General features: G+C 56.6%; 1 protein-coding gene across 1 annotated transcript in view; it reads left to right on the plus strand.

Moving 5' to 3' along the window:
- Nucleotides 1–21,872, plus strand: part of MINDY4 (MINDY lysine 48 deubiquitinase 4) — a 113,221-nt gene that overhangs the window by 77,135 nt on the left and 14,214 nt on the right. Inside the window, exons 13-15 of the mRNA XM_082846630.1 lie at nucleotides 3,963–4,030; nucleotides 15,280–15,343; nucleotides 18,309–18,470. Coding sequence (XP_082702756.1) covers nucleotides 3,963–4,030; nucleotides 15,280–15,343; nucleotides 18,309–18,470 — 294 coding nt within the window. The remainder of the gene's footprint in view (nucleotides 1–3,962; nucleotides 4,031–15,279; nucleotides 15,344–18,308; nucleotides 18,471–21,872) is intronic.

Genomic DNA, 21,872 nt, shown 5'->3' on the forward strand with positions numbered 1-21,872 from the left:
CAGAGCAGTGTGAGAATGCAGCAATGCCTCCGAGAGACGAGCAAATCCTGACAGCATCAGTGTGCATTCAGGGAGGCCAGGACCAGGGGCACCTGTGTTCACACTGTCAGGTGACGCAGAGCTGGAGGAGGGAAGCCCTGTGGGGCAAAGGAGGGGCCCTGGGGTGATTGCTCACGTGACCCCAGAATCTGAGGCCCCATCATTGCCCCTGAGGCCCCGGGGTGGCCCTTCAGCACCAAAATCGTCTGCATCCTTGTCTATAGATGGGGTCTCCCTCCTCCCTTGGCCTGTACCCCCAGGGTTTCGATGAAGCCCGAGCAAGACAGTGAGCGTGAAAGAGGTTCTGAGAGTGGGACCCTTGCCAGGGGCGGGAGCCGCCTACTTCCTGCCACACCTCTGGGCTCAGAGCAATTCCCCCCCCTCTCCTGGCCTTGATCCCTGGGTACGAGCGGTCACCATTTGGCCCTCGCTCTGGAAGGTGTTGTTTTCTCCCTGCAGTTGAAATTCTATTTGTGCTGGAAGCCGTTGAGCTGCCTCAGCACTACCCTCACCAAATTCATTTTTCACGGTCTGGGCCGAGGAGGGCTTCCTTGTGCCAGGCCTGGAAATGAACACGGAACCACGTCTGCCCAAAATAAACAGCCTCCTTGCTGTGTTTTCATTACCGCTCACCCTCCTGGTGAGATGTCTGGCTGCCGCGCCCTGCGAACTGGGGGATGCTCCCGCCCCTGCCTCCCACTGGGGTTCCTGGTGGACTCAGGTCTCTCCTGGGCCAGAGCAGCTCGGTGGAACGACCCCTTCTTCCCAAGCGGTACCAGACATTTTTCCAGACCCTGCTGGTGGGTTCTGGCCCGGTTGCCTGCCTGGGCTCTCCTCCGCCCTGTGGCCTTCCATGGCTTGGCAGCTGGAATTTGAGGAGATCATTTTATAATAATAAATGTTTTAAAAACAAAATGGGATATTGGTGCCATTCAGTCGTGTTCCATCCGGCAAGGGCCAGAGGCTGCAGGCGGGGATCATGTCCCTGCCCTCCGCAGTCTCACCTAACCTGTCCACACGCAGGGGCCTATCCACGGCTCAGGATGAGGTCCCCTTGGATGTGTCCCAAGGACTGTGGAAAATGCTGGCCTGTGTATAATAATAGTTCTCCACGTTTACACAGACTCCTGGCTTACAGCGGGAGCCCGTGTTCCTTACTTCATTGCAGTCCCGCGAGTAGGAAGGCACGGCAGTGGGGGAGACAGACCCAGGAAGCGCCGTGGCCTCCCCAGGACAATGTGCAAGTCCGGGGCAGAAGTAGGTAGGCATTTCAGAAGGGGAAACTGCGACTGAGAGAGCTTTGTCACTCCTTGAGGCAACAGACAAGACTGTAGTAGAGCTGTGACAAGGGCGCTGGTGGCCCGAGTCCTGCCAGGCCTCTGTCCCCCTGCGCAGGGACATCAGCATTCCTCTTTGCAATTGTCAGAGCACTTCCACCGACCTGGCCTCATAGGACGTGCAGCATAACCTAAGGAAACATGCAAGGGAGGTATTTGTTATCCTCATTTTGCAAATGGGAAACTGAGGACAACAGAAGTGAAGTGACTGGCCTGAGATCACAGAATTAAGGTGACATGGATTTAAGATTATTGTTGATTCATTCATTCCATTTCTGCTTCCAAAAAAAGATTTAAAGGTAATTATTTTAAAAAAATGATGTCCTCGGGGTTTTTTCTGTGCTCCAGCCATGGTAAACCTTCCCTCTCTTGCCTCCGGGCCTTTGCATGTACTTCTCCTCCCACCTGGAACAACGTTCCCTTTTCTGATTCCTCCTTGTCCCTTGGGCTTCTGTCTAGACATCACTTCCTCCGGAAAGCCTTCCTTGACACTCCCTCCTTCCCTAAGCCCTAAGTCTGCATTGAAGGCCCTTCCTGTGTGTTTCCAGGGAACCTTGTTTTTCCCATCAGTGCAGAGCCCCTTCCCCGCTTTTTTCAAGTTGCTTATTATTCTCTCTTTCCTGAGTTACTTCTCGTGAGGGCAGATCCGTGTCCACCTTGTTCGCAGGTATAGCTTTAGCAGGGAGCATCCTCTTGGCACAAAAAGGTCAGGCAGTAATTGTTTTTTCTTGAATGACTGATGAGTTGAATTATTGGGTGAAAATAAAGACTATATACATATATAATATTTAGAAAATATAAATCTATATTTTAAATTGAAGTATATATAGTTCATGTACAATATTATATTAGTTGCAGGTGTACAACGTAGTGATTCAATATTTTTATAGATTATACTCCATTTAAAGTTATTATAAAATAATGACTATATTTCCCTGTGCTGTATAATATGTCCGTGTTGCTTATTTATTTTATACATAATAGTTTGTGCCTCTTAATCCCTACCCCTATCCTGCCCCTCCCCCTTTCCCTCTCCCCACTGGTAACCACTGATTTGTTCTCTATATCTGTGAGTCTCTCTCTTTTGTTGTATTAATTCATTTGTTTTATTTTTTAGATTCCACATATAAGTGATAACATACAGTATTTGTCTTCCCTTGATAAAGTCTATATTTTGAGGAAAAGAAAAGATAATTCTATCAGCAGTTTGAACTAAAATAGTTTGAGTAGTTTGAACATCATATTTGGCTCTGAGCTTCCTGGCAGCCAAGGCAAAATGGCAGTATGATAAGTTATATGATTCTCATTGTTCCAGGAAAGTAAGCTTTCTTTTTTAGTTTTAAGTTCAAAAAGAAACTGATCACCCCGTAAGGAACACTGACTATTGTAACAGGCAGCATCTTCATCACCAATTCCAAAAGTGGAATTGTTGTCCCATAGTGGGATGGGTAAGGCCTTCGCACTCATTTGCAGTCGGGAGACGGTGTTCCTTCAGGAAGCAGAAATGACATAGTCCATCCATTAATCCGTGGCCTGCTGGGCTCACTGGACACGTGGGCAGTGAGGACCCAGCATCATACTAACAGCTAACACAGGTGTCAGGCCCTGTTTAAAGTGCTTTACAAGGATGATCTCACTTAATCTTCACAACAACCTCATGAGGATGGGTCCTATTTTTATTGCCTTTGTTTTACAGATGAGGAGATGGGACAGAGAAGTTAAGAAATGTCCCCGTGGTCACATAGCTAGGAGTGGCAAAGCCGGGATGTAAACCCAGGCAGCCAGGCCCCCAGGTTCTGGGCTCCAAACCAGGGTCAAGACTAGGGGAAGATGGGAAGACGAGTGAGGCGCTCCCCAAATTCAAAGGGGTTCCCCAGACCTCAGTAAGCAGCATAAATAATATTTTAGTGCAATAGTTTAAAACTATTAAAATTAATCTCAAACAATCCACAATGAACAAAAAAATTTGAAACGATGGGATCTGCTCTTGCACTTGCCATGCTCACCTCACTGGCACATCCCCACCGGATTCTCCTCCAACCTGCTCTCTGCTACTCTCTGCCCAGTGCAGTTCTTAGGATCCCTTAGGAGTTAGGGATTTGGAATCAGATGGAGTCCCCTGGATACCCATTGGGCTGCTTGCAAGTTGTGTGACCTTGGGCCAGTCACTCAATTTCTGAGCCCCAGTTTCCTCACACGGCAGAGGGCAGTAATAACAGTATTTATAGCACAGGCCCGGGATAGTTTTAAATGTGATAATGAGAAGAAGACGCTTGCACGGTAGTGGAGGCTGCGCCAGGCCACTGCTGTCCGTGAGCTTCTGGGGCTCGGAGGTCGTGGGGTGTTCCTCGGCGGGCACTGCATCTGCTCCATTGTCACTCAGGCTGGTGTGCCCCTCACCCCTTAGGGAGTCTGGTTAGTGAGACCTGCATGGGATCGGCCATGGGGCTGCCTGGCGACCTCTGGGACCTGGCTGGAAGCAGCTGGCTCGGGGTCAGGCTGCTCCCTGGGTCGTGGTCCCCAAGGAAGTGACAGGGGGGAGGTGCACACACCTGCTGGGTTCTCATTCCTCTCTCCTCTTCCCAGTTTGAAGCAGGCCCCTATGGATGTGTCCTGCTCACCCTGTCGGCCATCCTGTCCAGGTCCACAGAGCTGTGAGTATCTTCCTCATTCATTTCCAGCAGCCGGGCTTGTCTGTCTGGTTCACTGCTGCCTCCCCGGAGCCCAGGGCAGAGCTGGGCACACGGTGGGCGCGTCGTGAGCATGGATGAATGAAGCAGTGGGCTAGGGGCAGCTGGCTGGACAGGAGAGAGAGAACAGTTACATTCTTTGTACACGTGTGTTCAGTGCTACCTTCTTCTCCGTCTCCCCACGTGTGCTGGGGAGTGCATGGGATCTGGATCCAAAAGACCCCCCAGAGAGCTTACAGCCTCCCTGGTGTCCCAGCGGCACTGCAGTGGGCGCGTACTTGAGCACACACGTGGACTCCCCCGAGACGTGTGCGGGGACATAAGAACTGGGAGATGACTGAGGGCCCTGTGGACTTGCTGTAGGCCAAGGCAGTCCCGAAGGCTTCGAGGGCTGTGTGCAGGGCCAACCCTGAGGGGCTGAGTGTGCCCCGGGGCTTTGGAGGCCGGCGGAGCAGGGAGTCTGGGTCCCCGGCTTGGACTCCATGCTTCCTTATCAAACGCGGCCTCCCGGCTGCCCGAGAGCTGGAGTTCCGCCATCACCCTCATTCCCCGGGAGCTTTCTCGGCCTCTTTTCTGTACTTGTCACCTGGGCATTGTGTCACTAGGGAGGGTAGCAGATTAACAGCACTTTAATAGGTTTGTAAAGTACAATCGATTGCCCCATCCACTTCCCAGCAGAGCGCAGGCCCCAGAGGGCATGGAGACCCGGGGGAATGAATTTGCACTTTGCAGGGGTGCGCGGTGTTGGGGAAGATTTGGGAACAGCTCTGAGCAGGCGGGCCCTGGGAACTGGGGAGGCAGAAAGAGTAGCCATGGGGAGCCCAGGCTGGGGAGGCCCGGCAGAAGGAGACGCTCGCCCCCCACTCCTGGTCCTGGGCGGGCCCTGTCCCAGTTCCCCGTGGCCTCTGGTGCGGGTGGGAGGAGGAGGGCAGGGGCTCTGCAGCCTCGTGCTGCTAGCCTGCCTGCTGCTCGCTGCTCCTGACCTTATTAAATGCATGTGTGTGCACTTTCTAATGGCATTTTCCTTCTAATCCTGCCATAATGATATGATTCATTCCTGGCCGGGCTCACGTGCACGGCGACAGTAAGCCGCCCTGCCTTCTCCCCAGGCCTGGGTTTGTTAATCCCTGGGCTGACGGGTGTGTGGGTGAGACCCTTGAGCTCCCTGAGGGGAAGCTGAGCTCTCAGGAGGACCAGGCCCTTTTGCAGTCCTCTTGGCCTCAGTTTCCCCATCTGTATGGGGGCTCCTTGGCTCTGAGGGCCAAGGTCTCTGTGCTCGGTGTCTCTGCTCTAGGTGCCACGGGGCTCGTCAGCCTGGGGGCCGGGCACCCTGTTCACATGCACACTCCTTAGGGAGCTGCTCTGGCAGCCCTGCCCATCTGAGGGGCCTCCGGGGCCCCATGTCCAGGCTGTGCTTCACGTCGTCCAGAGCTGGAGCACTGGGGCTGTTTCTGCCGCCTCCCCGCCCCGTCCAACCAAGCCACGCAGGGGTCAGTCCCTGCCTAGGTCGTGGCACCTGTGGGGCATCTGTGTCGGGGAGGCTACCTCGCTGGACCTGCACAGCCTCGTGCCCATGGGCCTGGGCACAGCACAGTGCTGCCATGCCCCTCCCCTTCCACCAGTCACAGACACACACGCACACAGAGACACACAGATACACACAGACGGACACGGGCACAAAGAGACATACATAGACACAGAAAGAGACATACACAGACACAGATATACACAGAGACACATGGATACACACACAGACACACACAACACTGTGGGTGTCCCCTCCTTCCCCTTGTCCCCAGAGAGAGTATATAAAGACAGTCTCTCCTGCTTAGGGCCCCCGAGGACCTTCCCTGGGTCCTGGAGGCCAGTGGTTCCGAAGCCTCCCAGGGCAGCTATGGGCAGCCTGGCCCCTGCCTCCCAGGAGGACCTGCACAGAGACCGTCTTTAGCGTTGGCCCCGGCAGTGCTTTGGTGGGAGTTGTCTTACTCCTGTGGCCTCCCTTTCCCTTCTTCTAAGAAGACAGCATCGAGAACATTCTTATCGGCAGTAAGGAGAGCAACCAGCATCTAGTAAGCTTCCTGTGTGCCAGAGCCTTTGCTGTAGCATTTTACACGAGACGCATATAATCCCCGCGGCAACCCCGTTAGGGGTCACTAGTGCGATCACCATCACCATCTCTGTCTTTCAGGTGAGGAAGCGAGGCTCTGAGAGGCGAGTGACTTGCCCCAAAGTCACACAGCTCAACCCAGGCAGCCTGGTCCCAGACGGGGTTCTCTGGGCTTGCTGTTTAAGGACCTGAACTTGGGAGTAAAACAGACTTGGTTTCAGGCCTGACTCCAAACTCCTTTGAGCTTGAGTTTCTTACTCTGTAAAAGGAGGATGATAATTCCTGCCTCACAAGATTAAATGAAGAAATACATGTCGTGTGCTTGGCAGGGCTCTGGGCGGGTGGCAGGCCTCGGATACTGGCCGCTGCTGGTCCCATCCTCTCCCAGCTGTTCTCAGGAGCCTCTTGTGCCCCGTGCTGTCCTGTCTTGCCCTCAGTCTTGGCTTGGTGCCTCGTGGTGGAGACATGGCCACAGGGACGTCCTGCAATGGGTGATGGGTCCTCCCTGGTGCCAGGAGACCGCTCTTAGGGGGAAGCCCCAGTTCTGCAAACACAGCTTAAAAACCACAGGACCAGGCGATCCCAAGGGCCTTCCTGCTCTGGGGTCCAGTTTTAGCTTTGCTGAACCCTTTGATACCATTTCAGGGTGATCCTGTGCTACTTTGGGCAGTCAAACACATGACCTGGTAGCCCCAAAAAGAGAGCAAGTCCCTCAAATCATATGCTGTTCGGCCAGGAGAAGTGGAGCTGGGGGAGGAGGGGCGTTTGTGGCAGGGTGTGTGGGGACGGGAGGTGGGTGAGTCTGAGGGGCTGGGTGTGAGATGATGTGGGGTTTGGTGGTTGTGTCTGAGATCATGCGAAGGGTGACTTGATTGTGTGTGTGCGTGAGCGTGAGTCTGACTGAGCGCATGGCCGTCCCTCCCTCCTAGCAAGGCTCTGAGACTCATGCCTGAGGCCCAGGGGCAGCTGTCACAACAGAGTCCTTGCCTCCTGTCCGCGGGCTGTCCCCCAGCCCTGGGTGGAGCCAGGGTGAGGGCGCCATGGGCAGACACAAATGCAGCAGGGTGCAGCCTGGCCACTTCACCCTCAGAGGCTGAAGGAACAGTGGCGAAGCTGGCCTTTGAGGTTTGCTCGCCCCAGGCTGGGTGCAAAGGCTCGAGAAGGTTTCCTTATTTTCTGCTTGATCGCAAGCCATCTATTTTCTTTCCTAAGATCTCGAATTGCTTACAGTAAATCTCATACAGGCTTTCATGTCCTCCTAGTTCCCCTGCTTTCCAAACCGCACGGCCCAGAACTTTCCCCAGCGCATTCTCACAAGCCCCAAGGATGCCCAAGTATCTGGGGTCAAGGCCAGCTCTGAGCCAGCCCTGCACAGCGCAGTGCAGGGGTGGGCCAGCCCCTCGGCACAGGGGAGGGCTCGGGCGCTGCCCCCCACCGCCACCCCGGGTGACTTAGGCCTGGGCGGTGAGAGGAGACAGCTCGTGAAGAAAACCTTTTCATTCAGTAGACCTTTGGCATTCATTACAGTGGCGACTTTGGATGCCCAAGGGCAATCTTGAAAGTCCAAAATAGGCGGTACTTTGTCATTTGCCGAAGTGATTTTCGAGCAGCACGAGCCAGGTACTGGGGGCTTGGAGAAGCGTCCGCACCACGTGGCTCTGTGTTCTTTGTAACCTTCTCCAGCAGGGGAAAAACAACAACACAGTGAAACAGCCTTGAACTGAAAGCCAGCCGTGAGTGTCGGTCAGGCGAAGGCAAGTGACGGAAGCACAGTTCTTAGCCGGTGTAAGCAGAAAACAATGCAATTAATTGATTCATATCAAAAGCCCGGGGCTTTGGGAGTGGCTGGGTCCGGGAACGCAGACAGTCTTTGGGACTTGGTGTCCCCCATTCTGTCTCTTCTCTCTTCTTTGCTCTGTCTCTGTCGTGTTCTCGGGGGGGCCTCCCGCACGGCGGGCTCCAGGGACCCTTTTCTCGGGCTGCTGCTGTTCCTGATGCCTCATGGTGGCCAGGCCCAGGCCGCAGCCATTGTGGGGCAGGTGAGACTCGGGGACTCCCCCGGAAGGTGGTCAAAACCCCCAGGGCCCTACCACACTGGCTGGGGAAGGGCTGGGCTGCGTAGTCAGGAACTGGAGGTATGAGACGTATCAGGGAGCTGAGAGCAGGCCTGAACTCGGGGGTGAGTCAGATCTGGGCCTGACGGAGGCCCTGCAGGCCACTCTCAGAAGCGGAGAGAAGCAGTGACGAAGCTCCCAGCGCACCTCAGGGAGGCTGGGCGGGCCGGTGGATGGCAGCGTAAGGGTGCGAGCAGGGGGCTGTTCAGGTTGAGAAGCCCAGGCTTTTGGTGGCCCTAGCTGTGCTGTGCTGGGGGAAGGAGAAGACAGGAGACGTGTCAGCGTTCTCCTCCACCCTCCTGTCGCACCCCCTAAACTCCCCCAGCCCAGGATAGGAGGTGCACACGGAACCGCCCAGGCCGGGTACCCTGGCTCGATACGGACAACAACTGCTTTGTAGCCCTGAACGGAGCCTGGCCTTTCTCCCCTGGGTCTTCCAGGTGGGATGCGGGAGACCGGGCAGGATGGTAAATGGCCCTCCCTCCTGACATGCCAGGCTCTTTGGACTATAGCCGGAAGACAGGAGGAGAGGAACTTTCTCAATGAACTCCAAGTCGCCTGTAACCTGGACTCGGATTCTGGTGGAGGCCGTGCTAGTGAGCGCTTTCAGCAGATGTGTCTGAGGAGGCCGTGGTGGTGGGTGGGAGGCAGACCCAAAGGGCTTGCTGGTACCTTTGTCATCGGAAGCAGCAGATGCTCCACCCAGACCCCACTTCCTTCGACTGACCTTCCTTCCTCGCCCAGGTTCCTTTTCTGGGGGCCCCCAGCTCCTGTGCAGTGAGCGGAGCTCCATCCTATAGTTCTCCAGCTGGCTCCCCCAACCCGAGGAAGGCAGTTGCTGGAGGCCCAGCCTCATCTGGAGGCGGAGGAGAGAGGGAGGGGCCCTGGGCCCCTGCGGGTGCACAGCAAACGGGCCCCTAATGGTGTGAGCCTGCCCATACCCAGGCCTGTGGAACGGCCTCCAGAAGCTGGGTCCCAGGCTGTGTTTGAAGGCAGGCAGAAGCAAGTGTCCTGCCCAAGCAGCTGAGGCTGGCCTGGAACAGCGCACCCCAGGGTTTGGGGGCTGCCAGCAACCCAAGGGACAGGCCCATAGGCCCGGGACCATCATCCCATTCTGCAGCCGTGGAGACCAAGGTTCTGAGAATTAAGGGCAGGTTGGCGCACGGCTGACACCATCACCTGAGTCTCCTGTGCCTGCATCTCCCATCCCGGGCTAGGGGAGGAGTGACAGGCGCTGGTCAGCTGTGTCTGCCCACTTAGAGGGAGAATGGGAAACAGGGCCCCAGGGAGTCCCAGACCAAACTGACGCTTGTCAACCTCATTTCAGCCGGCATAGTCTGGTCCCAGGCTGCGGAGGTGGCCAGTCACGGCCCGTGAGTGCCAGTGGGGTGTGGCCGAGGGCAGCGGGTCTCCGCATAGACAGAGCCGGAGGGCTGGATGCAGAGAAGGGCGACCAAGCCCAGGCCACGCCGGGGTTAGTGGCAGAGCCGGGCGGGTCTCCTGATGCTCGGCGCATCTAGCACCCCTGTCCACTCACCCCAGAGCTGTACCTACCTCCTTGTTCCACGAAGGGCTTGCTCAGGTGCCCAGGTAGAGAGGACAGGCCTCAGGAGGTGGGAGAGACCATTAACCTTTTTTTTTTTTTAACATCTTTATTGGAGTATAATTGCTTTACAACGGTGTGTTAGTTTCTGCTCTATAACAGGTGAATCAGCTATACGTATACATATATCCCCATATCTCCTCCCTCTCGCGCATCCCTCCCACCCTGCCCATCCCACCCAAGCCACTAACCTTTTGAAAGAATCTTTTGTTCCAGGCCAGCCTCAGCCGTTTGGGTGGGAATCTTGCTTCTGCCTGCCTCCAAACAAGGCCTGGGACCCAGCTTCCGGAAGCCGTTCCGCAGGGCTGGGTTTGGGCGGGCTCACATCATTTAGGGCCCATTTGCTGTGCACCTGCAGGGTTAGGGCCCAGTTCTGGGCACCATGGGGCCAGATGGACACAACATAACCCAGGCCCTCGAAGTCCTTGCTACCTGGAGGGGCAAGGCTGGCACCCGAAAAGCAGGGGATGGGCGCTCTTAGGAAGGGGATGTCTGCAGGGAGATGGGGCACATCTCTCTGGGGCAAGGGAGGTGTCCCTTTGTGGAGGAGGTGACAGCAGGGCTCTGAGCGTTATGTGGGAAGGGTTGCGGCAGGCAGCAAGAACGTAGAGCAGGCGAAGGCCAGCAGAGGGGTTTTTGCAGGGAAGGGCTCCTCGAGGCGCGGTTGGAAGGAAGGTGCCGGCACGTGGAAGAGGACTGGGGGAGGTGAGGTGGAAGGCAGTGGGGGAAGGGCTTGGGCATCTCTGCTTCCTCTTCCTTCCTCCAGGCAGGTCCCTCTCTCTCCATCCACTCTCCTTGCCCTGCTTCCTGGGTCCCCTTCCTCTTTAGGGCCCGTGCCTGCAGAATGGAAATAATACCCGTGCCCTCTAACCTGTGGAGCTGTCTGCAGTTTGCAAGGCCTTTTTATGGCCTCAGCTCTTATTGCAACGACTCTTTGAGGCGGTTATTGTTGCCTCCATCAGGGGATGACACACCCAAGGCTCAGAGGTAGAAAGAAATTTGCCAAAGGTCACACAGCGCAGGTGGCAGAGGGGGCCTGACACCCAGGTATTCTGACTCATTGTCCGTTCCCTGCCGACGTTCCAAAACAGTCGATATCTGGCCACATCCAAATCCTCTTCAGATATTCATGGCCACAGTTCAGTCGCTGGGAGCGGAGCCTCCATTTATTCTGGGTTTTTGGCCGTGATACGAATAGTGGAGGTTGCAGGAATCATGACCTCTCAGTCATTGTTTTGTTGTTGTTGTTGTTGTTGCTGGTATCGCAGGAAAAAGGAAGTTACATTTACCAAATGTCAAATGCTTTATCTAGTTCATCTCATTCAGTTCTCACAGCAATCTGTAATAGAAGGAGGCGTCTTCATACCCATTTTACAGGTGGGGAAACTGAGGCTCAGAGAGGGGAGCAACCGGTAAGCGGCAGCAGCTGGATTTGAATCCCAGGCTCTCTGACTTCAGAGCCCACGTTCTCTTAGTTGTTCCACAGCTGTCCTTTCGCTGTTGATATCGTCCTCGAGAGTCAGTAGAAGTCCCACCAAACAATGGGTGATTGTTCCTGGAGGCTGCTGCAGGCGGCAGGGAGCGCAGTGGAAGGTGCAGTCTCTGGGGGAGGGTGTCCTGGGAGGGACAGGCAGGAGCTGACCCGGTGGAATGTGGTGGTGCCCCGGGCCTGGTGCCCTAGAGGTCAGGTGGAGGGGAGGTGGCTGGTTGGGTCCTCCCCGGTTAATTACCAGTTAGTTTAGGCATGATGTTTTAGATACCAGAGTCGTGGACCAGGCACACTTGTGCACATCCTGGAAGGTCCCCGGAGACTCTGGTTTTATAAATGAAGACACAGGCTGAGAGCAAGGTGTTGACTTGCCCCGAGGTCACTCCGCCGAGTCTGGGACTGAGCTGACCATGGACCCCTCCTCTTGTGGACACTGATTTTAGGTGAATTTGGGCTGTAGACCAGAACCATATTGGTAGGCCACTTGGACATATTTTCCTTCTTATTCAGAAACTTCTGCACAAAATGCCCAGATTCATATGTTCAGTCGTGTGTTGGGGAAGCTTCAGAGGGAAGGGACAAGCTGTGTCCCAGCCGGGGAGGGTGGGGACCAGGACTGGGGCTTCAGGGCTCAGGGACCTGCCTAGAGCTGGCCGGCCGGGTTGGCTATCACGTGTTTCAGGCCACCCCAGACAGTGTGATGTTGGTGCCAGGGACACAGTCCCTGACTCTGTGTGACCACAAGTCCCTTCTCCTTTATGGGCCTCAGTTTCCCCATCAGTAGAACAGAGATGGCCGCTCTTGCCCGCTGACCGCACAGGACTTTAGGGAGGACAGCGTCGCTGAAAGCGTCGAGGCCGCAGACTCTGCAGATCCGAGGCTCGGGCGCTGTGAGCCGCCCAGGGGCAGAACCTCGGCCCCTCCGAGCCCTGTGCCAGAGGGCGGGCTGGACAGAGGCAGTGGAGTTCTAGGACCGGCTTCAGCCTGAATGTGGGCGGCCACCTGTCACTAGCCCTGGGCCAGCTGTGTCCTTTCTCTAGCCATCCATTCTCCCGTCTGCAAAATGCTGGGCCCCGGAGGCTCTGCCAGCCCTGACGTCCTCTTTGTTCCTTTCTTGGTGCAGTGCAGTGTCTCTGGGACCTCCCGATGCGGGCAGAGCTGGGAGAAGCCGTCCTTGCTGGCATCCTGGGCAGAGCCCCTTCCTCTGTCAGTGGGTGGACTGGACACACCCAGGGTCAGGGTCAGGCCGTCACCGGAGACCATTGGTCCAGGTTCTGGCCCTTGGCTTCCAGAATGCTGAGGAGGCTGGCGGCAGGGCCGCCAGGGCCAAGCCCTTCCTCGTAAGTGTCCACGCCCTGGGCACGTCCACTCAGGCTCCCCGCACTCTGTGCCTCCTGCGATCTGAAATCCAGGCAAGGTCCCGCTCCCTGAAGTGTTCCCCAGTGCGGGCCAGTCTCAGGGGGCAGACTTCGTCAGGCCCTGGCTCCCCCTCACCCAGCCTGGTGCCTGGGTCCTCGGGCTATGCAGACCTCTTCCGGGGCCCAGTGTTGTCCAGCTCCCAGGAGGACTGTGGAAGGAATAAGCTGCTCTTGAGACTGGAATGGTCAGTCCCAGGGGAGGGCCCATCACAGCTTGTAGCTCAGAAGCCCATAAAGTAGGAACCTCAGAGCTCAGGCAGCCCCTCCGTGGATTCAGCCCCTGCTCCCAGGACACTGCCTGCCCTTGTGCAAGTCCCGCATGTTGCAGAAGGGGAGACTGAGCCCCAGAGAGGAGAGGTCTGTGGCCACACGGCAAGACAGGGCTGGAACTCTGGCCTGGCGGTGGCCCCACCGTGTGAATCGCCTCCTCTCTGGGGCAGAGCAGAAGCCGCTGTTTCTTTGCTCTAGGATTGCTCACACTCAGCTCTCCAGGGATTTCCCCTAGATCGAGGTCTGGGCATCTAGATTTGCCAAAGTTGTAACTCTCTTAAGCCATAAGCCACTCCTTGGCGTCTCCCAAATGCCCTAGTATGAAATACAGATGTTCCTCCTTTTTAAGATCTGAGCCTACTTCTGAACTTCCCATCGTGTTTGCACCTAAGGATGCAATTACCATTTCCTCCTGTTGTCCTTTCTGCCCGTCCCTCTGCTCTCAGCTGACGCAGGCGCTCAAACCCGCTGGGTGAACACGAGGCTGTGAGAAGATCAGACTGCTTCTGCAAGCTTCGGGGTGGCTTGGGGCCAGCGATCCTTATCAGTCCACCCAGGGCCCCTCGGAGGCTATTTTCTTCCCTTCAGAAGATGCCTGTATATATGCCGCAGGGAGCGTTTCCATCAATTCTTCTGCCCAAGCCAGTGCCAGCCACACGCCGGCCTCGCCCATTTGTCCCCCGTCCCCCCAGCTGGCCCCTTCCCAGGCCCGCTGGGTCGTTTCTGGCAGGCCAGCCTCCAAGGCCCTTCCTGAGGACCCCCAGCCTCCGTGGTTCTCGGCTGGGCCCTGCACTGTCAACCCAGCCCGTCTTCTCGTGTGGACCACGAACCGTCCCTGTTCGGCCACAGTTAGTAAAATCCACAAGAGAGTGTTTCTGCCGTGGAGTCATGGAGCTTGAGTTTCTACGCTCGTTTGGGACCAGAGTGCATGTTTTAGGTTTGTGGACTTATGGCAGACTGAGATTGAAAGCATAAAAGTGAGACCAGGTTTTTCTTCTCTTCCACTAAAAGGAAAAACAAACGTCGTGATCGCTTGCCTCTTCCTACCTCTGGGCCACCCCTGGGTGCTCTCTTTGGGGTGCAGATGTAGCCCGTGCTGGGGGGGCAGCAGTGGGATGAGCCAGCTCCCTGGCCTCACATCACCCCCCTGGCGTTACCTCTCTGAGCTTCTTTCCATGTCTGTAAAATAAAGTAATTCCTGCTTCACTGGGTGGCTGGAGCCTTGAAATGCTGTCCTCTGAGTGCGGTCTGTAGGTGGGAGCTCCTTTCCTGTTACCCGTCTGTCCCACGGCTCTGTTCAACAATAATGCTTGGTCTCCCGAGGGATTTACTTTGGGGTGAAAGGAATAATAATGTCCTAATGGTGGGCTTTCTAGACGGTAGGATGGTTTTGAGATTTGGGGGCAGGGGGCTTGCCTCCTGGTGCTGGCCTCACATGTGACGGGGCCATTGCTGACCTGACACTGTACCGTTCTGCCCCCCAGTAGCATACAGCCCTAGAAATCTCTTTCTTTCAGTTTGGTGGGGTTTCTTTTGGCAAAGGGGCTTTTCACCTTGTGCCCTTAGGGGGACCCCATTCTGAAGGTGGAGCCACAGAGGTGATCTAGGGTCGGGGGGAACACAGGCCTCGGAGACTGGCAGCTAGATCCCCCGCCAGCTCCATCGCCCACGAACTGAATGCCCTGGGCACGTCAGCTCTTCTCGGAGCCTTGGTTTTTCTCTCAGGTTTAGGGAATAATAGTTGTACTCGGCCTGGTACAGGGTCTATGCCCAGGTGGCGGCAGCTGCTGTTTCAGGACTCCAGGAGGCGTTAGAGGCCGTTCCTCCCATTTAACCGACTTGCAGACCGAGGACTGGAGGTGGCAGGGCATGGCCCAGTCCCCACTCTTAGTAAGCGACAGTAGGAGTGTGAATGCAGGACGTGGATTCCAAACCCAGCGCCCTTTCTGCTGTGGCGTGCTTCCATCACGAACCTCTGGTGTCTGCCGAGGGCCTGGTGGCCAGAGTGGAGGCCACTGCCCAGAGCAGAGTGAGCCCCGGACTCCAGCCCCAGGAGCTCCAGCCACAGAGCACAGAGGCTCAGGTTCCCGCCAAGTCCGGGATTTGGGGCCTCCGCCTGGAACCCGAGGGGAGGCCCTGGCCACCCTCGAGCTTTGCCCGGATCCTGAATCAGGCCGAGGTGTGCTAACAGCCCTTTCTTCTTGCTCTCCAGTGTCCGCCAGGACTTCGACGTCCCCACCAGCCACCTGATTGGAGCACACGGATACTGCACGCAGGTCAGGGCCGCAGTGGGGCGTGGGGTTGTCAGGCGCTTCTTTCCCTCCCTCTTGCCTTCTGTCTTTGCCCCTGCCAGCACTCCCCAAGCAGCTTTCGTGTTCCGCCTCTGCTGGGCTTCTTCCTCACGGAGACCTAGAGAGGGAACTCAGGTTAACTTCTGTTTCTGGAGTTTGCTGTACCCGATCTGTGTGCCTGGAGCTGCAGGAGGTTCAAGAGAGGCAGAGCCAGGTGCTGCCCAGCCCGGAGCCCCGGCATAGGCTGGGAGCCCCAGGCCCAGCTGCGGGGACGACGGCCATGGCGCCCTACGATTGTACAGCACATGGTCTTTATGACCACGCACCCCTCTGCATCTTCACAAAGGGGCCCTCAAGTGGCTTCGTGGAGGGCAGGGGGTCCCTTAGCACAACTGCTTGTCATCGATCCTTCCAGTCACCCGGTGGCACGAGGAAAGGGATCTGTTTCAGATCCTATCAGCGAGTGTCGGGACTGGAGCCAGATGCTACACATGACTGCGGTCTGAGCCCTTCTCTGCATGGCAAGGCCTCCTGAGCGGCCAGCGGGCCACAGTTAAATCTGACCCTCAGTGCATCTGGGGGCGTCGTGTGTAGCACAGACAGGCTGAGCGGAGCTTCTCTGGTTGCTGGGCCCAGCTGAGGACCCAGTTGTCCTAGGGGTCCTGGCTCACTTGTGCCAGTCCTGAAAACATACCTGGGCACCGTGCAAGGGCCCGCTTGGGGCCTGTGGTTTGTCCAAGGCACCCGAGGAGATGTGAGGCTGCCTGCTGCTTCCCCCCCAGAGAAAGGTTTCAGGCTGAGCGACGGCCAGTGGTGGTCCAGCTCCTGCTCTGGGTGCCTGTGCTCCCCGTGGGAGCGTCCCGACGCGCTGTCGGAGAGCGGTGGGACCCAGGGGTGGGCAGTTAAGCGGCGTACAGAGGATGCAGGACACAGTCTGGGGCTGGATTCTGAGCTGTGTTGGCAGTTCCACTCGCAGCATGAGCTGGAGCGACTTTCTTCCCCTCCCCGAACCTCGGTCTCCTCATGTGTAGAATGAAGCTTTTGGACTAGATCGGTGCTCCTTAAACTTTGATTGTGCACACGAGTCCCGCAGAGTCTTGCTGAAGAGCAGGCTGAGATTCCGTGGGCCCGGGCTAGGGCCTGAGGTTTTGGATTTCTAACGGGCTTCCCGGAAGGGTGATGCGGCTGGTCCACGGACTACACTTTGAGTAGTGAGGAACCAGATGACCGCTAAGCTTTGCCACTGTGTGATTTTGAGTCTAGGGGCAGGGAGCATCCTGTCACTATTTCTCCCCCAATTTTGAGGAGGCTTCCTGCTCTGAGGAAGGTTTTGAGACACACCCCAGATGGGCAGCAGGACCTTTTCTCCCCCTTGAAAACCCGCTGGGAGCCCTTGAATGTGTCTGAAGAAGGCCATGCCTTTCTTAGGCAGCCGCTGGCCCTGAGGTGCAGTATCTCAGAGCAGACATTTCCTCCAAATTCCTTCTCGCTTCCTCTGCAAGAACACAATGAGGCCCCCTCGGTATCTCCCTCCAATGAGGGCCCCTCTGCGGCCATCAGAGGGGCCTCTTTTACTGCCTCTGGGGCAGGGATCCTGGGGTTGACGGAGGGATTTATTAACCTGCGCATCACTCTCACAGTTCCGGGGAAAACACTTCTGGGAACTCTGCCCTCCAGAGTTTATGGTGGGCAAGGGCTGTTATGGCCATTCCCACGTACCATGGAGGAGATTCCTGCGGGCTGGCCTCACGCACGCGCCAGCCCTGGCAGAAGGAGTTAGAAGCTCCTGCCCCAGCGCTAAGGCTGGGCTCGCGTGTATCCTTCCTTAGCAGGGCAGCGCGTCGTGCTTAGCGGTTGCCCTCCGTTTTGAATCTTTGGCTGGCCAGGTGGTACCCTGAGGGTAACAAGTGAGGGGAGAGGGAAGGGACACCAGAAAGGGAGCCGGAAAGTGAGGGTGGGAGTGCGGCGCAGGTTGGAGCCCTGGACGCTCTGCTTGAGGAAGGGCCCTTGCAGCCAACCCAGTGCCGGAGGCACTGGCTAACGGAGATGGCCAGAGAGTCAGAGCCCCACAGGTCACCGTCTCCTGGTTCTGGGGTCGGCAGGCTTGCTGGCCTGTCGGGTGCGAGGCGTGAGGCGTGCAGCCATGCAGCCAACAGAGGCAGAGACAGAGCGGGAACCCTGGCTGGGGCCCGCCTGCCTTCTCTTCCCTGCCCCTGCTATCCTCTCCTTTCCTTCCCCCGCCTTGGAGACCCTGCCCTCACTGGTGGAATCCCAATACGGCCTGGAGCTGAGTTACTGGTGTCACCCCATTGTCAGCTTCCTGGTGGCGATGATGTGCTCTGGTTATGTAAGATGTTATCGTTGGGGGAAGCTGAGTGAAGGGTGCACAGGAACTCTCTGTACTATTTTTGCAACTTCTTATGTCTCTAAAGTTCTTTCAGAATCAAAAAGCTTATTAAAAAAGTATCCAAGACTTCAAGACCCACCCAAATGCCGCTTCTCCACAAAGCGGCTCCGACTGTCATGGGGTCCTGTGTCTGTGTGGGCCACGAGCGCTCTGTGCACACATTGTTACAGCCCCAGTCACATCCTACACTGTGCTTCAGGCTTGCAGGCCCGCACCGGTCCCCCCTCTAGACCCGGACGCCCAAGGTCAGGAGCCACTCTTTCCCTCCAGCGGGACCCGCACCCCACCCCCAGCCGACGCACACACAGGGTCCTGGGCACAGTCGGCGCCCAGTGAATGCTTGTGGAATAAGGACTGATGAGTTCCCAGAGTCACGTTGATGAGCAGAGTTGGCAGCTTCCCTGAGGGCTGTGGGAACGCTGAAGCCACAGCCCCTCTGATTTCAGCCTCTCGCCCTCCCTGCTTTCTTCCTTCCTTTTCCGCCCTTTTTCTCTTGTTCCCCATCTCCCCTTGACAAGCCTTTCCCCTTTCTCTCATCAACAGGAACTTGTCAATCTGCTCCTGACCGGGAAAGCCGTGTCCAATGTTTTCAACGACGTGGTTGAGCTCGATTCCGGGAACGGCAACATCACGCTCCTCAAAGGCATCGCCGCGCGCAGTGACATCGGCTTCCTGTCCCTCTTTGAACACTACAGCGTGTGCCAGGTACCGAGCCCTCGGGCCTCCAGAGGCCCAAGAGCCTGGCTCCCTGGGACCAACAGGAGGGAGGGAGGAGAAGGAGAGTTGGCTCCAGTTCCCGGAGCTGGGTCCAGTCTCAGTCACGGAGCGTATGGGAAAACTACACACACACACAGCTTCACCGCCATCCAGCACAGGCATGAATTTCACTCCCAGAGCCAGCTGTGATGCCATGAAAGGGACTTCTAGGGATTTACAGTGTGCTGTCGTGTGTGTGTGTGTGTGTGTGTGTGTGTGTGTGTGTGTGTGTGTGTGTGTGTGTGTGTGTGTGTGTGTTGGCCAGGGGGTCTTCTCCAGGGACAAGGGCCTGAGGTCTTGGGCCTCGTGTTAGTTTCCTAGGGCTGTCTCAACGAAGCACCACAAACTGGGTGGCTTAAACCCACAGAAACGTGTCGTTTCATAGTTCTGGAGCAGAAGTTCTCCTAACAGAAGTCCAAAATCAAGGTGTCGGCAGGGCAACACTCCTCCTGAAACCCGCAGGGAGAATAAGCCTTCCCTGTCCCTTCTAGCCTTTGACGTTTTCCAGCAATCCTTGGTGATCCTTGGCTTGTGGCTGCATGACTCCAGTCTCTGCCTCTGGTGTCACATGGCCACCTTCTCCCTCTGTGTCTCCTTTTCTCATAAGGACCTCAGTCACGTGGATTGCGGACCCACCCTACCCCGCTAACCTCGCCTTGACTAATTACATCTGCAACAACGCTATTTCCAAATAAGACCACATTCTGAGGTCCTGGGGGCTAGAACTTCAACAGCGCTTTTGGGGGGACACAATTCAACCCATAATAGGCCTTACTCAGTCTGTTTGCAAGTGTATCGGTCCCTCTACGTTTTCTCTCACTGCAGCCAGGGTCTTAGAAAGGGCCGGACCCCCAGCTGAAGCTGGGCACGGGGTCGGGTGACAGTATCTCTGGGGAACATGGGCAGGGGACCACCGGGCCCTGTGTCCTTGTCCCAACCTGCTGCTGAACCTTCTCTGAGCCTCGGTTTTCATGTCTCCAGGGAAGACATTGTTCTGTGGTCGATTACATGACCTGAGGGGTAGCAGGAGGTTCTTCTCTGGTGACCGGCCCAGCAAAGATTCTTGGAGGGTCAGGATGAGGCCCCATTCATCTTACATCCCCAGAGCCAGGGATGCAGAGACTGACCCAAAGGGATACTCAGAGTATGCTAGGTGGATGGATATGCAGGGCGGTTCGGTTTCATCGTGCCCTTCCTGCGTGATCACATGTTCGGGTGGGCTGTCCCATTGAACGCCGTTGTTCAGGTGGCCCCGTGCCCAGATTCCGCCTCTGGGTGACACCCCACCCCCACGGACAGGAAGCAGACTTGTGGGTTCCAAAGACTTGGGGAGAAAAGAGTGACAGTGACTCCTTCCCAGATGTGCTGGTGTCAGGAGGGAGCCCAGGAGTGTAGCCACGTGGCCCGTGAGGAGCACCAGGAACCCTGAGCATCAGATCCTGGGTGGGCTGTGAAGGCCTTCAGCCCGAAATTCCACGGGCTGAGAGGTGACCTTGCCCGGGCTCGCGGAATCCCCAGGTTTACCATGAGCCCTGGTTTCACTCTCGTGTGGAGGGCATTGGTCAAAATGTCAACTATTTTCCTTCGGTCTGTTGAGGGTAATTGACGGGAACAGCAGTTGGGCGTCATCCTGTCCTTGGAACAAAATGCAGATTGCACAAATTCAGGTCCTACAATGATCCTTGAATCCACATAGACCACCCCCCCCCACCCGCTCTGCTATTGTTTGCTTCCTCGAAGACTGGGTGTTGTATCTCCCTGCAGTGAGGGATGGTTTGCTCCTCTGCCTTGGGACTGCAACCTCGCTAAAGAAGGACCCCAGGGCCTCCTCTCCTACTCTCCAGAGCTCACTGAAGGCTGGGCCTCTGAAGGAGAAGGCAGAGGCTGGGCAGTTAGACAAAGCACTTTCCTTTCCCGTAACTCCACCCGCTATCCCTCTGGTCACTGAGTTGCTTGGGGCTTTCGTGATTAGTCACGTCAGACAGAGAGGGAATCCAAGGAGGTCTAGCCTCCAGGCCCAGACCTGGACCCAGAGCCGGGGCCCCCTCTCAGCCTGGCCTGGTCTTCCACCTGGCAGTACAGACGTGGTCACTGGGGAAGATCTGGTCTTTGGGGCCGCCTGGGCATGGCATCCACCGTGGGGCTGTTCTGATAAGGCTGAAGGCTTTCTTTCATGTAGACGGCAGAACCAGGCCCGCCTTCACTCACAGCCCATCTCCAGGCTTCTCAGTGCGGCCTCTGGCTGGGAGCCAGGGTTCTGGGGCCCTCACGAGTATGTGTGTGGGAGGGTGATAGGTCCTGCCTATCAGCCAGCTTGTCAGGTGACCCACATTCCGGCTGTGCCCCGGGGGAAGCAGAGACAACTCTGGGCCAAGAAATGCACCCCTGCCGTAAGTAAGCAGCCCCCCACCCCAGCATGGCTGTGTCCTACGGGACCCAGTCTGCCATCGGTGACCCACTGGCTTGGCCTCGCCTTGCCCATACGACTTCCCCCTCACTCCCTCCACCCCAGAGCGCAAAGTGAGGATGGACTGCACTGCAGGCTGCAGTGGGGAGACCAGCCCCTCCTGGCTTGTGGTGGCAGTGATGATGGGGGACGGAGAGGCCAGGGGAGGACAGCAAGGCACAGGGAGTTTAACTCCAGGGCTTCCCCATTCATTGCTGCCTTCAGGAAGGGACCTGGGCAAAGGCTGAGCTTGGCAGGGAGAGCTCTGTAAGCACCACCCTCCTCCTCCCATTTGTCCAGCTCTGCAAACAGCACCATCTACCCAGTTACTCAAACCAGGAGCGCATTCAATCCATCAAGGGGTCGTGGGGCTCCTTCCCGAAGCTGTTTCTCAAGTCTGTCCACTTTCACCCTTATCCGAGCCACCAGCATCGCTGTTCGGGACACTTGTGATGGCCCAGCTGGCCTCTGGCTCCTGTCCCCACCTCCTTCCAATCCTGTTCCATCACTGAAGCCAGTGTGATCTTTAAAAGAGTAGATCAGTCACATCATTCCTTTGCTTAACAACCTTCTATGCATTCCCAGTCCTCTGAGATTGTTATGGGCTGAATTGTGCCGTTTCCCCCCACTCCCCCGACCCAACATTCATTTACTAAAGTCCTAACCCCCAGTACCTTGGAGTGTGACTGTATTTGGAGATAAGGCCATTCAAGAGGTAATTAAGGTAAAAGAAGGTCATATGGTTGGGCCCAAATCCAGCGGACTGGCATCCTTAGAAGAAGAGGTTAGGACACAGGCACACACAGAGGGAAGACCACGTCTACAAGCCGAGGAGAGGGGCCTCAGAAGGAACCAACCCTGCCGACATCTTGATCTGGGACGTCCAGCCCCCAGAACTGTGAGGA

The sequence above is a fragment of the Leucopleurus acutus genome (genome assembly GCF_964270905.1).
Source record: "Leucopleurus acutus genome assembly, chromosome: 9".
Lineage (NCBI taxonomy): Eukaryota > Metazoa > Chordata > Mammalia > Artiodactyla > Delphinidae > Leucopleurus > Leucopleurus acutus.